Source organism: Phoxinus phoxinus (assembly GCF_949152265.1).
Source record: "Phoxinus phoxinus genome assembly, chromosome: 24".
Classification (NCBI taxonomy): Eukaryota; Metazoa; Chordata; class Actinopteri; order Cypriniformes; family Leuciscidae; genus Phoxinus; species Phoxinus phoxinus.
Window position 1 is genome coordinate 19,858,930 of NC_136899.1, and position 16,491 is coordinate 19,875,420.

The following is a 16,491-nucleotide window of genomic DNA, read 5'->3' on the forward strand; positions in this document are numbered from 1 at the left end:
TCGAGTGATCCTGAAGACCTCGATTAGCTGGTTTAGGTGTGTTTAATTAAAGCTAGAGCTAAATGCTACGTTCTCCGCCATGTTGACAACACGTGACATTCTATTCGGAGCTGTTCACATCCTTGGACTGGCAACACTATCATTGCCTAAATGAATCTGCAGCGGTCAGGTGGGACAGGGGTCACATGGTACAAGTCAGAGTTCTCTGAAAATACCCAGTTATACATAACATTAGGTAGATGTTGACTCTAGCATTATACTAGCTAGGCCATAACTTGAACATTGGGGATTTATTTATTTATTGGTAATGGTCTTTTTATTTACTAAATTAAATAATTAAAAGATTTTAATGGATTTAAGCGAATGAGGAAAAAGAACGAAGAATAGTAAAATAACATACTTTTTTTTTTAATTGAACTATTTGTAAATAATATTTTTATTTTAAAATAGGTTTATGAATTAAAGTGAGTATGTGCATAATATGTTGAAAACACAAAATGGCAAAATAATTCTTGTCTTGTCACATTCAGATTTATGTCATTATGAACAGAATGTGGCGAGACAAGAAACAATTCGAAACTGTGAAATATGGCCACATAAAGCTTAGTATTTTGCATAACAGAATATTACTGTTGGGTGTTTAAGGCGAGATATTGTTTTTTCATGCATCTGTCAATTTTGAGATTTTGGGCTTTTCAAGTATTTGTTCAGACTAGTGGAAAGAAAACATCTAAAATGCACTGTGAAGTGTGTCTTATAGCGCTTTATCTATTTGCGTCTGTAGATTTCAATTACAGTACATATCTTAAAAGGCTGTTTTCTCAAAATGAGTTTTTTTTTCAAGCACTGAGTCATAAATCTCCACTTCAGTAGCACTAACATGCACATAACTGTACAGTTTTATTCCTGTCTATATTCTGAAGGTTTATACTGAGGGGTTTGTTCATACAGTATATAATTTGCCTGATTTTATCAATTTGATTCCTTATATATGCATTTGAAGGAGTTTCCCTTTCAGACGTAAAATTTATGGAAGGAGAGTATTTAAATGAATCATGCAAGGTGATTAGGTACTTTTACTGGTATTTGCGCCATTGTGTACCACCCCCAAAAAGCACGATGCTTTTAAAAGCCTGATGGATTTTATCTAAAGGTTTATAAACTACTCCATTAAAAACAGGTTTTCTGACTATTACTGTATGTCATATGTTAGCAGTAGATCACCTATCATCAGAAGATCACGTGCAGAACTTTCCACTCCCATCGGTGCTTTTTTTGGGATTGCGCTCTCATGCTAACTTTCCCTGTTTAGTAAATCTGGCCCTTAGTCATCCAAAATAGATGTACGTGTGATATCAAGAATGGGAAATATCATTAAAATGCTTGTCCCACCCATAGCTTCTTCTGATTGGTCTGTTGTTGTAAAACTGACATTGATTCACTGTGGTAACAGATGCACTATTTTTACCTCTTGATGCAATATCTTGAAAATGATCCAAGATGCTGAAAAAAACATTGAGATGTGATGTAAGATATCACCAACAACCGAACCAACAATACTGTAAATGCACCCTGTTGGAACGCCTCCTAAGGAGGATTGTCCGATTCATCATCCATTCCTGCAGCTCCCTGTCTGCGCGTGTCAGTGGATCCCATCAGTATTCTGAGAGCAGGGCCTGTAGGAGGACTGAAGCTCTCAAAGAACTCTAGAGGAACAGAGGGATGAAAAATGGAGCATGTGTGTGTTCATCATAAACAACGCCTCACATCTCACAGCGGCAACAGCACAGAAATCGGCTCATAACTCACCAGACGCATCAGCGTGTATTGTGAAATGGCTGTGCAGTGATTTTTATCAAAGGAAATGCTCGGAAATGAACTCTGCCAGTGACAAATGCCACCGCTGTCTGATACTGTTCTTATTTCCTGCTTTCAGCTTCAGCTTTCTCAGAGAGATATCTCGGCCCTCCCAAGCCAGACCGGAGAGCATACGAGGTACATTTCCTTGAATTATACGCTGGATTTTGTATGCACCATTACTGACAACACTTATAGTGTGCTCTTTAATGTTTCCACAGATGGCCAACCTTGCATACAGAGCGTCCCAGTTCATCGATAAAAAGTTTTTAATCATTCATCCAACAGCAGATGGTGCATTTTCTTTTCCACTTCTTCTATGTCTTTGTAAAGGATAGAATACTGTCAACTGACACTCATTTCATTTACCTTTTAGAAAAAGTTCATTTTCAACACACAGCCAAATTCATCTCCAGGCTAATCAGCGAGAGAGCAAATTACACTCTTCAGGTAAGAGTCATTGTGCAGATTTACTTCGTTTCTAGGTTCTTACTTAATTTTGGATATAAAGTTTACACTGTGGCTAAAGCCACCTTTTCACAGACTGAGGTATACATATACGGAATACAATTTCAGCTTGAGGTGTGTTGAAATATTTCGACTTTTGCAACTCGACCTCCACCCGACCAGATGAGGGCAGAGCAAAAATTCCCAAGTTTTTTTTCCAATGTTTTATTCTCCAAACATTATTTCTGCAAAATGAGCACTGTTATGAATAATTAATATCCGGAATAATTATTTTATAATTATTTACAGTAATTAGCCCTAGAAGACCTATGATTTTCCATTCATTTTAATAATAAACGGGATTGTCAAAAATATTCTGAGAACACTTTAAAGGTTTCATTTGCAAAGAATAGTTAACATATCAGTTAACATGAACTAACAATGAACAATACTTCTACAGCATTTATTGATTAATGTTTATTTCAACATTTAAAATTTAAAATCCAAAGTTATATTTGTTAACATTTGTTAATGCACTGTGAACTAGCATGGACAAATAATAATAAACAATTTATATTAATTATATTATTTATATTATAATAAATGTATTAATACATTATTTCAATATATAATGTTAGTTCACATTAGCTAAGTCTAGAGCTGCACTATTCTGAATAAATTGAGAATCACGATTTGTTGGTTTCAAACCGAGATCACGATACTTCTATGATTCTGAACAAACTAAACATGTAATTTACTAGAGGTTCTGACAAACTGTGAATTGCTGCAGTCTATTTAAAATGTTTAATTAATCTGAATGAATTATTTTTAAAAAATGTTTTGAATGAAAGATTCAGTAACAAATACATTTTTAACAGTCACTTGTCGCCACCTACTGGTGTAACGATGTAATCGATACAGTCATTATTTGAAGCCCCATGTTACTTTCTAAATGTGATTTACTGTATTCCGATCACTTCTGTAGAGATCACTGTTTATGTCCAAACGAATAACTTTTATCCCAGTTTTTCTGTGATAATATGAATATTTGTAACACAGAAATAACGATACTGTGTGGCTAAAAGACTGTTTTGTGAATCGGTTTCATTCTTGACATCTGCTTTCTCTGCCTCTCTCTAAGGTTTAATAGACAATGTTGAATCGTTGTCATTTAGGAATGGGATTGCGTGGGTGTTTGAATCGAGATTGCGATCTTTTAACGATTAATGAAGCAGCTCTAGCTAATGCATTAACTAATGTTAACCATTGAGACCGTATTGTAAAAAGTTACCAATATGCTTCTAGCTCTGTTAAATTAACCAAACCAACCAGCTCTGAAAGAAAAAGCCAAAAGAAAAAAAAGAATATGAAAAGACAAGGTTGTCATCCGATAAAGCACTTTGAATGATGTAATAAAAAAAAGTATAATTATAAAACGTCAATTAAATCAAATCACTCACAGTGCTTCATGGAAGTTTGTGGCTCAGCGACTTCTGTAATTGGTGGATTTCTCATCAAGATTATGGGTATTGTAGTTCTTCACTGGAAATTTTTTTTTCTACTATGAATTTGAAAACATGCTTGTGGTTTGTTTAGAAGCTTATCATCACATAACATCCTCATGGCCAATGACAGGAGGTCATTACTTTTAAAAGTCAGTTTTTCTGGTAAATGAATGAGGTTTTCACCTCTGGAAGCCACCTGTACACCCTGCATCATCTGTGGCCATGTTCACCAAAGGTGTGTGAGTTCTGTGGTGACTGGATACTGAGCCCTGTGTTCATCCAGCACTGCTGCCAGCAGAAGGATTAGACGCACTCAATGCATGCAGCTCATTTAAACAGATTATACAGGCCACTCTCATGAGCCACGCGCTAACATGCTGAATAATCCCATTATATTCCCACACTAGGAGATTTCCTCTTTGCTTTCTGCTCCCTAATATATTTGCTATTAATTGCTGGCTGGTGAATGACTGTGGAAATAATTAGGGCAGATATTCATCAGAACATTTGTGATCGTCACTGTGTCAAGCCGTTCTTCTCAATTTATGATCTATTATGTAGGGTCAGGGCCACCACACACACACACTCATAATAAAGGTTGTATCATCGCAGTGGAAGTTGTTGGATGTTGCTCAGTTGTTTTCACACTTGGTTGAAACCCACGGTTCATTATGCATTTTGTACCACAGTTCTTCTGATGTTTATTTGTGGATCTCTAAATAATTGTATTGCATTGCATTATATTGCATTTGCATTTAAATATCACCTAATATTATTATTGGGAGATATAGAGTAACAACTAATATTTTATATGCATTTTATATTGTAAGTAGTCTGCTATGCCTTTAATAAATTTCATTGATTTTTAGATCAGGATTTCAATTTACTTTTTAACATTTACTGAATATATCAACAACGGCTTCTAAATAAAACTGAGGGTTTTTTTTTTCGTTATTGAGTATGAGCTCCATATTCTCACTGCATCATACTGTATGAGCCATAAAAGCCTGATGGGTTTTATCTAAAGGTTTAATAAACTATTCCATTAAAAAATGGGGTTTCTCACTATTATGTCATGTGTCAGGCTTTACAGGGTTAAAAAATAGCAACAATAAAACATAAAGGCAAGGTTGAAAAACATTTCCAAGATATGAAAAGAAATGTTTTGTTTTTTTTGTTTAAAGTGTACTATTGATTTCACCAAGCTCTGATGTCAAACTGACTTTTGTGTGAAAGCCGTATCCAGAGTTTCGTGATATCGAGCTCATACCCTTGTCGTTGTGTCCTTTGTTAGATCTACCCAGACGAAGGACACTTCATTCACAACGAGGCAACGCGGCAGCACCTCAGCCAGTCGCTGGTCAACTTCTTCGAGGAGTGCTTCCGGCTCCCGGATCAAGTGTTCGAGGAGGCGCTGGAGGAGGAAAGCGAAGAGGAGGGTTAGTCCACCTGTTCCATGATGTCCAAGCACAAAGCCAGCTCCTTTTGCCACATAATATGCAACCCATAGATTTGAAGCCACCAGTTTTCAGTTCCCTCCCAGTGTAGCATGCTGACTCTGAGACCGCCCTGCCTCGTGTTCCTGCCTCCGCTCCCCTTCAGGTGCTCCTCACCATCATCAACCCTCGACTGACCGTGGCATCTGGCTGGCGCCACATCGTCTCGCTCTCCCCAGCAGGCCAGTTATGAGCTTCTGAAGGTGTTAGGAGTCTCTGGTCTGTCCATCAGGTTGACGGATGAGATATGAACTGACCGCCGAGCACGTTTGGCCTTTGAATCCCAGAGAGCTGTGGGACTCGCAGGAGTTGAAACAGCAAGACTGAGGGGGGTCATTCGGTGTTTGATTCAAATAGATATTTGGTGTTTTGGGCAAAAGGGGCGTTGTTGTCGGGAGAACGTGTCATTTGTGGTTCAAAAGGTCTTCTCATGTCCAATTGTGCTCATGTCTGGTGTTGCAATGTAAAGTCGCACATGAAAAACATTCACTTGGATATCGATAAAACTTGTTTTCAGTGTTTCAAGCGTGTCCGAGTCTTGGAAATCTTGTAGCCTCAAGTGTGTATTTAGATGGTGTTTATTCATTGCAGAAACTTCATCAAGCAGAAGGGGAGCGAAAACGACTCTCATTATTCTCACAGACCATGACAGTTGTACAAGACTGTTGATCCCACTTCTCAGCGTGCGTTTCCTTGAAGTGATGGTCTGTCAGTGCTGGAGAAAGCACTCTGTTGATTTAGTCACTGTGCCTTATTACGGGGGCGAACGATCCTGTTCCAGCCTCCTTGTGAATATCACCAGTCATTCAAGGCTTACGTTTGATTAACTAAAATCCTGTATCTAAAACGCTCGCATTACGTCGCCATCACAAAATCTATTATTGACCGTAATAGCATCACGATAACACTGTTATTTTTCCTTGCGCATGTGTGAGCCGATGTTGTTTTACCGTCAACACTACGAACCCGCTCGCATCCTGCTAATAGCGGTTTTCCATCCACTTTAAGAATCGAGTAATGGAGCATGAAATTAAAATGTATGATTTCAACATTACCTCAGTATTAAACTAAAGCCCCTCTGAGGGTTTACAGACACTTTGTAGAACATTTGCTGATTCATGGCCAAAACAAATCTGTACATAAAAAGTATATTAAGTAGGGTAGGAAACAATTTTGTGTTGAAGGGATAGTGAAAGTTCTGACATTGACTCGACCCTCGTGTTGTTCCAAACCTGTATGACTTTCTTTCTTCAGTACAACAGAGATGTTTAGCAGAATGTTTATGCCATTCTTTCAATACCATGAACATCAATGCATGGAGTTGAATGGAAACGAGCCGTCAGTGCTTCATGGAGCAGCTCATACAGGTTTGCAATAAGGGTTGAGTAAATGATGACAATATCTGTCCCTTCAACTCATTTAATACAGTATTGTGCAAATGTTTCACATTACAGCAGTGGCCAACTCACTCACATTATTTAATTCACGTATGGTATGTTTATGTTTTGCACAGTACTGTATATGAACAGTTATTGGTTGTAACTTTTTTCCTATTAAAACTCTTGAGGATGAATTTTATTTTGTGTGGATGAAATGTTCATGTTTAATCTTGATGCATTCACAGTGCATGTCGAAAAAACATTTGCAACTCAAAAGCTATTTTTTAAAAATGGTCAAATATCTGCATAGTATTTTTGACGGCTTGAATGTTCAAACTTGCATTTCATTTCCGGTAGTTTTGTGAGTGAGATCTCTCGGTCTTGTCTGCTTGATGTATAAATGTTACTCAAATATCATTTAAGTCTCTGAATATCTGAGTGTTTCTTGTACTTAAAGCATTTGAAGGTATTTTGTTCTCCTGTGTCGAGCAGAGCGGCGGAGGTCACGGTTTCTATGAACTGAAATGTGCAGTGAAAAAAATCAAATGGGACCAAGAGATTGATGGGATTGCTGTTTACTGACTCAGCAAGAACAGGCATATTGTGGCACCTCTCGGAATACAAACTATTTTATCATCACCTTTGTTATGATTTGTTTTCTTCACTTGGAGAAAAGAGGATGAATATGTAAGTAACCAAAATAAACTGAAAGCCTTCAATGTTGATGTCCTGCTTTCTTGTGAATTAAGTGAACGAGTGCATTTACACACATGACCTTAAGACAACGAACACTAAGGTTATGTAAATAAATGTATTGGAAGGTGTTTTGTTTTTTATCTGGGAAATGTCATAAATGGTTTAAATAAAACCGAATCAGCAGATACATCTTTGCCTGTGATCGATTCAGTGTTGCATATAAACACCTTTATCACTGGATCTGTCAACTTATTCAATTTGATGTTAAAGGGTAAGTTCACAGCCTGTGTAAAGCCTGTGTAACTTTCTTCTTCTGTAGAATATTATATATAGATGAATGTTGGTAAAGCAAACTGTTTTGGTTACCATTGACTTCCACTGCATGGAGGGGAAAAAAACCTGATACATTTCTCAAAATATATTTTTTTGTCTGTTTGACAGAAAGTCATAGAGTACTGGAACAACATGAGCTTGAGTAAATGATGTGGTAACTACAATAAGGTTCATTAGTTAACATGAACTAAGAATGAGCAGTATTTTAATCTTAGTTAATGTTAATTAAAAAAATTCTAATACGTTGTATTTGTTAACATTATTTAATACACTGTGAACTAACATGAACAAATAATGAACGACAATGATAAATAAATTATATTTATTAATACAATTCAAAAAGAATAATTCCACCAAGTAATATTTCATTATGTAATTGTATACTGTTTACAGTTGCCAACAATTTAGCAACTATCAGTATAAACAGGCTTTTTAAATAAAGTTATCAACACTAAATTTGAGAGATTATGAGTACAATTAAGGCTAGTTTGTTTACTTAAGTAACATGAAAAGCATTTGAACTGCATCTCATTCCATCAGTCACCTTGTGTTCAGATTTGATCATGTTTGTGGTTTCTTGACAGACTTTGCCATCAAGTGGACATGTGCAGGTACTGCAGGTCTCACTGGACTCTCAGAAATGAGTCTTGTATCATAGTTTCTACTTCATCTGTGAGCTTGTTATAGTCAGCCTGACATACTTTATGTGGATGATGTCCGCCGTTTCCCATGCACTCCAGCAGAGCGTCATGCATCTGCTCTCGGCCTCCAATGCTGCAGAGTTTATCCAACTGCTCAACAGGATCCGGTGGGATATCCCGACACTGAAGGGCTTTTAAGACAGCCGGAGCAAACTTCCCGTGGTGTGCAGTGGAGCATATCACAAGCGGGCAGGATTTGTCATGTATACGATCGGCCACTACTTTCCCAACCGCTGTGTGAGTGTCCATTATGAAGCCTGTTGTCGCGTGCACCTCCCGTATGGCCCTCAAACAGTCTTCTTCAGAGCACCAACCAGCTTGAACTTCCAGATTTATCTTCTGCCGTAAAGTCTCCGACACTTTAAAGAACCGGTCTCTTTCTAGATTCAAAAACAGATCTCTGACGAGACTTCCATCCCCACCGGAAGCGTGATGGATGAACCTCTCAAGGTTGGACGACTTCAGGATGTCAATGGCAGGAGAGTTTGAAACCTGCAGCTTCCGGTTGCGGAGATCATACTTGCCACTAGCGATGAAGTCGGATATGATGCAGTTATGATTGGATGCACAGATCACCTTCCGTATGGGGATTCCCATTTGTTTGGCGTACAGGGCTGACATGGCATTGCCAAAGTTTCCGGTAGGGATGCACACGTCAATGGGGTCTCCGAAAGTCAACGTGCGATTTCTAAGCAGGTCCATGTACGCCGAGCAGTGATAGACCACCTGAGGGAGCAGCCGGGCCCAGTTTATCGAGTTTGCGGTGCTGAGAACCGTGGCATATTCCACAGCTAAATGTCCGGTCAAGCTTGAGTCGCCAAACATTCTTTTAATGCTCCTCTGGCAGAAGTCAAAGTCGGACAGGACGCTGATGGACTTGGCATTTCCCTCTTGAAATCCTGTCATCTGTAGCTTCTGAATCTCACTGACTCCGTTCTCAGGGAAAAACACAAGCACGCCGATCCTCTCCCGGTCACTGTCTTTAAGATTTCTGAAGCCGTTCAGCACCGCGCTTCCGGTATCTCCAGATGTGGCCACTAGAATCAGGTAGTTGCACATCTGTGGCAGGCAGTGGGCAAACAGCTGAGGCATCAACTGCAGTGCCAGGTCTTTAAAAGAGGCAGTTGGGCCGTGAAAGAGTTCTAGAAGATACTGATGATCAGTGAGGTGCTTTAGAGGCACAACCGACCGATCGGCGAAGTTCTGGCCGTAAGCGCGACACACCATTGTGCTCAATTCTACAGGGGACACGTCCATGGGATGGATACAGTTTTCCAGTATGGCCACAGCTCTCGTGGCATACGGCATGCTGGATATTCTCAACCATTCTGAAGGTTCCAGTTTGGGGAAACCTTGTTTTGGTACGTAAAGCCCTCCATCTGGTGCAAGACCCTCTATGACGACATCACTGAAGAACTTGGGGTCACTTGATATTTGGCTCCTCGTTGAAACAAACATCTCTGATTCTGAATCCTCATATCTGAGCAGAGTCCTCAGCACTTTATCAGCCACGTCCTCCACGGAGTCTCCTGTCCCACAAAGGACTCTCGCATCTAGCCATTTCTCATAAAACTGCTTCCTGTAATGTAATATCTCTCTCATAGAAACACCAGCATCCTGACCCACAATCCTGTTCACTTTCATTCGAGAGAGTCTCTGCATGATATCTTCTGTGTCCACATCCAGGTACACGGCCAGTCCAGAGCGCTTCAGGTGGCGCATGGCGTCCGAATGCAGGGGATTGGAGCCGGTCAGAGAGATGACACTTCCTGTGGCTGCAAATCTGCACACTGCTTTACCTTCTTCTTCAATAAAACCATCACCACCGGTTTCAGAGAGCTTGTCTGCCACACTCATTCCCCACGTCCTTTCGAGAACATCGTCATCTATATCAATAACAGGCATACCTAGTCTGTGTCCCACAATCCGCCCTACGCAGGTCTTCCCTGCTCCAGGAGGACCCATCAGGAGAATGTTTCTTTCATGTGGTTTAGAGATTTGATTTGATAGCCGTGCTGTAGTGAAGTATGAAGGAGTAAAGAGCAGGTGGGTCCTCAGCTTGCTCACTTTAGCCAACAGCTGGCCGAAACTTGCAGCGATCATCTTGGAAAAAAGATCATATAATCTAGGAAGCAGAAATATGTTACGGAATTAAAATCATGTCATAGATATGATAGAAAGATTATATCGTATTTGCTAAAATACAAAATGTAATGTTTAGGCCTGGTTTCACAGACAGGGCTTAGAGTAAGCCAGGATTAGGCCTTAGTTTAATTAGAGCATTTGAGTAGCTTTAATAAACGTGTCTTAGAAAAAAATCTTAAGACTTGACTGTGAAGCTGAGGGATATTGTATTGGTTTAATCAATGTAAATATTTGTTTTAATAAACACATAGCCCATCTCAATGGAACTCTAAGCCTTCACTGTCTTTCTCCACTTCCACACTTTTATGACATAACGCTGCTTTGTCTGTCGGGTGGAAGTCTGCTGTGTAGCTCGCCTCAGTGCGGACTTGGCACTGGCTTGTGAGCACCCTTCTGAAACCTAAAATGACAAATGGGACACCCTGCAGTCTTGTGGAACACCGCAGATGCACATGAAGTATGCCGTTTAGAACAGGGTCTTAAAAGTCACAATGAAACATAAGTACCGACAGATCTTTTCTTCTGCATTGTGATATCTTAGTGTAACAAATTATTGAAAAGGAATAAAATTAGGGCAGGGACTTGGTTCCACTCACTGAATTTTGAAATGTGGGCTTGCAGTGTTGGTTTAATGAGACTAAATGATTGGAGAAGTCTGGCATGCAGCTACATCACCAGAGAGTCTGGCGTTTCAGTGCATAATCCAATTATATTTTTATTAAAAGATTACGAGGTAAAAAAAAAATGCATGCATGAAGAGTTCGCAATAAGAAACATGCATTTACAAAATAGATAGGATGAATTTTCATTTCCTGCCGAGTTCAAGCACTGATGTGGTGTGCAATTTAAATCGATTTAGTCATAGGTTCACATAAAATGTAGCTTTTAGCAATCAAAGAACAATTCCAATAAATATTTTTATGTTTTCATTATTTGGCTGGACATGAACATGAAACGAGTGCAACATGGGGGAAAAGGATTTAGTTATTATCAATTTCAGGCGATTACATGACTTTAATGAAGACTATGTATGGCAATTATCTGTAATATATTTTTTAATATGACATGTACCTTAAAATGCAGAGAGAAATAACTAAGTTACAAACTGTACACTTATTGCACAATATCTATCTGACAGTCTGTCTATCTGCAGAATATTAGGTTTGCAAGTTAATGTTTTCTGATAGGAGTACATGATTACGTATAATAGATTTACACACATATTTGGCAATATGTAGAGTACAAAAAGTAAGGTTTACCTAAAGCACAACGTTTATCTGACTAACAGTAATCTCACTCTCACGTGCGCGCATAGCGTGGGTCATGTAAACAAACCGCGTCAGTACGGCAACAGCAAACGGACATTTTCCGTTTACGTTCTGAGCCTTACATGGCCTTCGTCACACGCTGTCCGTCATTTTCAAATCATAATACTAAAACAAATTTTTGCATCGGCATGTGCATGTTTTTTTGTAAGGTTTGTTCAACTTTGACGTTTAAACAACTGACACTATCAGAATCTTTTGTGACTAATGCGGGAGAAAATAAAACAAGGGGAAACTGTTTAATGTTGCTTGGCAGTGGTTGTCATAGAGACGTTTGTTAAATAATACCAGCCATTTTAGGCTCATAAAACAGTGCAGCGGGACCTTTTCTCTTTCCTCTCATTTTTTGTCTCTATTATCAGACATCATGAGCAACATCATCTATCCTCCAGAGAGCATCTATAACCTTATTCCAAAAGAGGAAGAAAAAGCCATGAAAGCACCCAGGTAGAGTTTCAGCTTTAAGATCAAATTAATACCACAATAGCCTGATATTATAAGTGTTCTAAGTTATCTTTTTTTCAAATTCTCTTTTGATATTTAAAAAATAGTTTTATTTTACAAATTATATGTAAATGTATTTACATTGTAGGCTAACACCATTTTATCACATTGTTACAATTAAGTACAATTTTCACCAGGTCTCGTCATTATGAGCTTATTAAAACTGATCTATTTAAATGGTAAAGTATTTATAGTTTTTCCTTTTAATGAGTAGCCTATGTAATGTGAATCCTGTAAGAATGGTTGTCGATAACACACACACACACACACACACACACACACACACACACACACACAAAGTAAGTTAGCTGCCTTGCATTTTAAAAGTACAATCAACTTGGATGTTTTTAGTCATTTAAACTTAAATTACATTAAACTGTTTTGTTTTTTTAAGTTGAATCTTGTATAACTTTTATACATAACTTAGCCTATTGATCATTTGCTGTTTAGTGGCAAAACTACTTAATTGAAATTGATGTCAAAATGTGAAATATATTTTTTAAATTTGACTATTTTATTATATTGTTTTTTGTTCTATTGGTTTTGGAATGAAAGACCAAGACATATTTTTTTGTGAGATTCATTCATTAATATCTTTTCATCCATTAATATAATTTCCAGGTACATGTCAAAGTTCAGAGAGCAGGTGAAGCTGGAGAAAGTGGTGAACAAATCCCCCAATAAAACAATGGGACCAGCGAAAGTGGACGTACCGTTGGCAACAAACTATCTACAGAAACACTCCAAGGAACCTAAACTCCCTGAGAGTACATATCCTGCATTTGCTGTTTAAGACATTTTGAGCATTCATTATATAATTTGACCTTTTTAAATACAGAAAAAATATTTTAATTACAATCATAAAATGCCAGTTTCATGTGTGGACCACTAAAGCTTTGCTTGGATCATTTATTTGTACTATTTCAGAGAAACCATTTAAATATGAAGATGATGAGCTACATGGTAAACCACCAGTACCCGCAAGAACAGAGAAGCCGCTCATGGGTCTCTACAGCAACAAGAACTTTATTAAGACCAACGCCGTTGAGAACATCATGGCACTCCCAAAGAAAGTGCAGCCAGTGTATGCTGACACCAAGAAGGGGGACAAACAGCCGCTGGAGAACTCTGGTCTCATCCCGAAATTCATAAAGAAGAAGGTGAGGAGAGCGAAGTGAACGTGAGTTTCATGTTTCACTTGCTCTTGTATTTCATCCAAAAAATACTTTGCACAATCTGAATTACATAATCAGATTCCAAAAAGGACTTGTAATTAGATTTTTTATATATATTTGAAAATACTCGTAATCAAACTACAGTAACTTTTTATTGATTACATATTATTCACACAATGGTAGTAAATCATTCATTATTTATTGATGCTCACTAATTCTTCCTTTTCATGTTTTACATTTTCCTTTCTAAAAAAGCATATCGCTTACATTCAGAAAGTCTTCTAGTTTTGTGAAATTGCACACACAGACCAGCCGCTATGGATCTATCTAATAACATGGAAAATTGAGAGGCCACAAGTATCACTGGATTTACAGAAATCATTTCACTTTTTAGAAGTGTTTCCTCAACATTGCAACTTTGCATATCTAATCAACTCCCGATGAATGAATGATTCATTATTTTTTAAATTTTACTCAGTAAGTTATTTAACTGTGTATTGCTATGTCTTTGGAAGCCTGTTATCTTTCACAACACATTTTTGTTATAATTTGTATCATTTTTAAATAATTTATTTTAATTTTAATGATTTAATTATTAGCTCTTTATTAAACTCACAGACCCTGCCGTAATGTAATGTTTAATGCACTTCATGCTGTTGATAACATAGAATGTAATATATTTTCTTTCTCTTTGTATTTTTATATCAATATGATACAAGATTTGTAATGTAATGAATAACTAAATTATTAGTATTATTTTTTTTTTTACTTTTTTTTTTGTGGTCATAATTCGAAATCAGTAATCGACTAGAATTTGTAAGTAATCTACCCAGCACTGCATACTGCAAAACCAGTAAGAAAAGCCTGTTTCTGCGTGTTCTCAGGACTATGGCCAGACTCCAGAGTACCTGCTTCAGCGCAGACAGGAAGTCAGGAAAGCACAACAGGAATATGACAACTATGTCAAGGAGCGTATGAGAGAAGGAGCCATGAAACAGCTCTCTGGTGAAGAACGACATCATATCCTACAGGTAAACAAATACACATGTACTCTGAATGAAACAATCTCTAATTGTTCACAGTCTGTATTCTGTATTCTGTTTTGGCAAATGTAAAGGCCCTTTCACATCAAAAGTGAAATGAATAAGCCTCAGGCTGATGGAAATGCATATTTACTCCTGTACAGTAGAGGGCGCTGTTCAGCAGTGCTGCTATGCTGGATTAAAGAACAATAGGATACACAGAAAGTTCAACACTCTAATTTATTCTAAATCTAATCTAAAGTTATTTTTGCTTATTAGTATGGTTGAATTATATAATTGAAGGTCAGCAACAAAGACATAGGTAATAAAGTGAGATTAAATACATAAAGTATATTTGTGTAATTTAATATAGTTAATTATAAACGCTTAGTGTAAAATTCTGAAATTACATTTTACTGTTTTTATTCGTTTTGATGAATGTTTTTGTGCAAGTGAGATGAGTAAATGCATGTTCACATTTAGTCTAGAACTAAAATAACCATCATGTTCACACAGCGCACACAACACCTCACTTTATTTCTCTCAACAAGGGGACAGGAGAGCTGTCAGTCATAAATGTGAAAAAGTAACTTAGATTTTTTGAAGTAAATTTTGAAAAGTAATGCGTTACTTTAGTTACTTGAAAAATTAATCTGATTACGTAACTCAAGTTACTTGTAGTGAGTTACCCCAACACTGATGGTTTTCATATTTCAAGATATGACTTTTGACAGGCTCTGAAGAAGAACTGGGACGACGTTCATCATCAGTACCAGGGCCTCTCTGTTGTCACAGACACAGCTCCCAAAAAATACAGGAAGGAGCGTCTGGAGCAGGAGATGAAGCAGCTGGAGAGAGATATTGACCTGGTGGAACAACACAAAACCATATACATTACTAATAACTGAGCGTGATGTTAGCTAGTCCAGCAAATATGCAGGAACAACATTTGAAACGGGCAAAACTGCCACAGTGTCTTGGCTCATCCTCTTCTGGTCCTTCAAGATTAGTTTTTAAAGGCTTCTGTAAAGTTTGACAGCCGATCTGAGTGCAATAAAGATCATTTTAGATAACCTGAATGGTCTCTGAGCAATTTCATCCCTTTGAAGTCAACATGAAATGAAAATTATCCGTTTACTTTCTTTACATTCTGTATGAGGGCTGTGCACATACATTTTGGAGGGCAGGTGCTCAGGTGAAAAAAGGGCACCCCTCTTATAATAAAAAGTTACTGTACATATTGTTGATCATCATTTGATTAATTACACTATTTAACGTTATACACCATAGGGCTGTCATGCCAATTAAATGAAATCAGTAGCAACAAAATCCATCTTCACTGCAATTATCAAAATCCATTTTCACTGCAATTACAATGTTTCGAAATTAATGTTCTAAATATAGCATTTTGAATATATACAGTAAATATGAAGGGGGGGGGGATCATACTATTAAATATGAAACTAAGTCGAAATAAGTGTATCAGAATCATTCATTCAAACTGGCTCTTATAGAAGTCCATTGATTTTATGAATGAATCATTGACTCACCTGATTCGCTCAAAAACGATGAATCGCTCGAGAACGAATCACCGCTGTGTGTTGCAGGGAGACATAACTTTTCTGCCTTTTTTGGTACAATTTTTCGATTGTGCTGTTGTGTAGTATGATATAGGAGTGCTATTTTCTGATATTGGAAAAAATAGCACTCCTGCTCGTGTGATATTGCTTAACTATATTATGTTATAAACACAGAATACAAGAATTCATAAGGGCAATTCATATCTTAAATTTAGGGGGCATTTTTATAAATTTTGGTTGCATTTCCGACCTTGCACAATGCTATTTTAAGTCAAAGCCAGACTATAGCTATAGCTTTCTTGTTGTGAAGCTTTATTAATGTTGTT

At 37.6% G+C, this 16,491-nt stretch overlaps 3 protein-coding genes across 6 annotated transcripts in view; 2 read left to right on the top strand and 1 right to left on the bottom strand.

Annotated features, from left to right (window-relative positions):
• Positions 1-7,566, top strand: part of dpp6a (dipeptidyl-peptidase 6a) — a 430,900-nt gene extending 423,334 nt beyond the window's left edge. For all 3 annotated transcript variants that reach the window (XM_079602703.1, XM_079602704.1, XM_079602702.1), the window contains 4 exons: positions 1,937-1,995; positions 2,079-2,151; positions 2,234-2,307; positions 5,104-7,566. In XM_079602703.1, the coding sequence (XP_079458829.1) occupies positions 1,937-1,995; positions 2,079-2,151; positions 2,234-2,307; positions 5,104-5,253 (356 nt within the window). In that variant the 3' untranslated portion in view covers positions 5,254-7,566. The remainder of the gene's footprint in view (positions 1-1,936; positions 1,996-2,078; positions 2,152-2,233; positions 2,308-5,103) is intronic.
• A 455-nt stretch (positions 7,567-8,021) lies between these two features.
• thnsl1 (threonine synthase like 1) lies at positions 8,022-11,922 on the bottom strand. The gene is made up of 2 exons (XM_079601210.1): positions 11,819-11,922; positions 8,022-10,539 (listed from the first exon to the last, which is right to left on the bottom strand). The coding sequence occupies exon 2, from the start codon at positions 10,515-10,517 to the stop codon at positions 8,337-8,339; it is 2,181 nt and encodes a 726-aa protein (XP_079457336.1). The 5' UTR covers positions 10,518-10,539; positions 11,819-11,922; the 3' UTR covers positions 8,022-8,336.
• A 1-nt stretch (position 11,923) lies between these two features.
• enkur (enkurin, TRPC channel interacting protein) lies at positions 11,924-15,662 on the top strand. Of its 2 annotated transcripts, none has more exons than XM_079601212.1 (6): positions 11,924-12,036; positions 12,247-12,331; positions 13,010-13,155; positions 13,316-13,548; positions 14,448-14,594; positions 15,320-15,662. In XM_079601212.1, the coding sequence occupies exons 2-6, from the start codon at positions 12,252-12,254 to the stop codon at positions 15,491-15,493; spliced, it is 780 nt and encodes a 259-aa protein (XP_079457338.1). In that variant the 5' UTR covers positions 11,924-12,036; positions 12,247-12,251; the 3' UTR covers positions 15,494-15,662. The 2 variants fall into 2 exon arrangements, with proteins under 2 accessions (XP_079457338.1, XP_079457337.1); XM_079601211.1 differs by having other exon boundaries at positions 11,987-12,031; positions 15,320-15,661.
• The last annotated feature ends 829 nt before the right edge of the window (positions 15,663-16,491 follow it).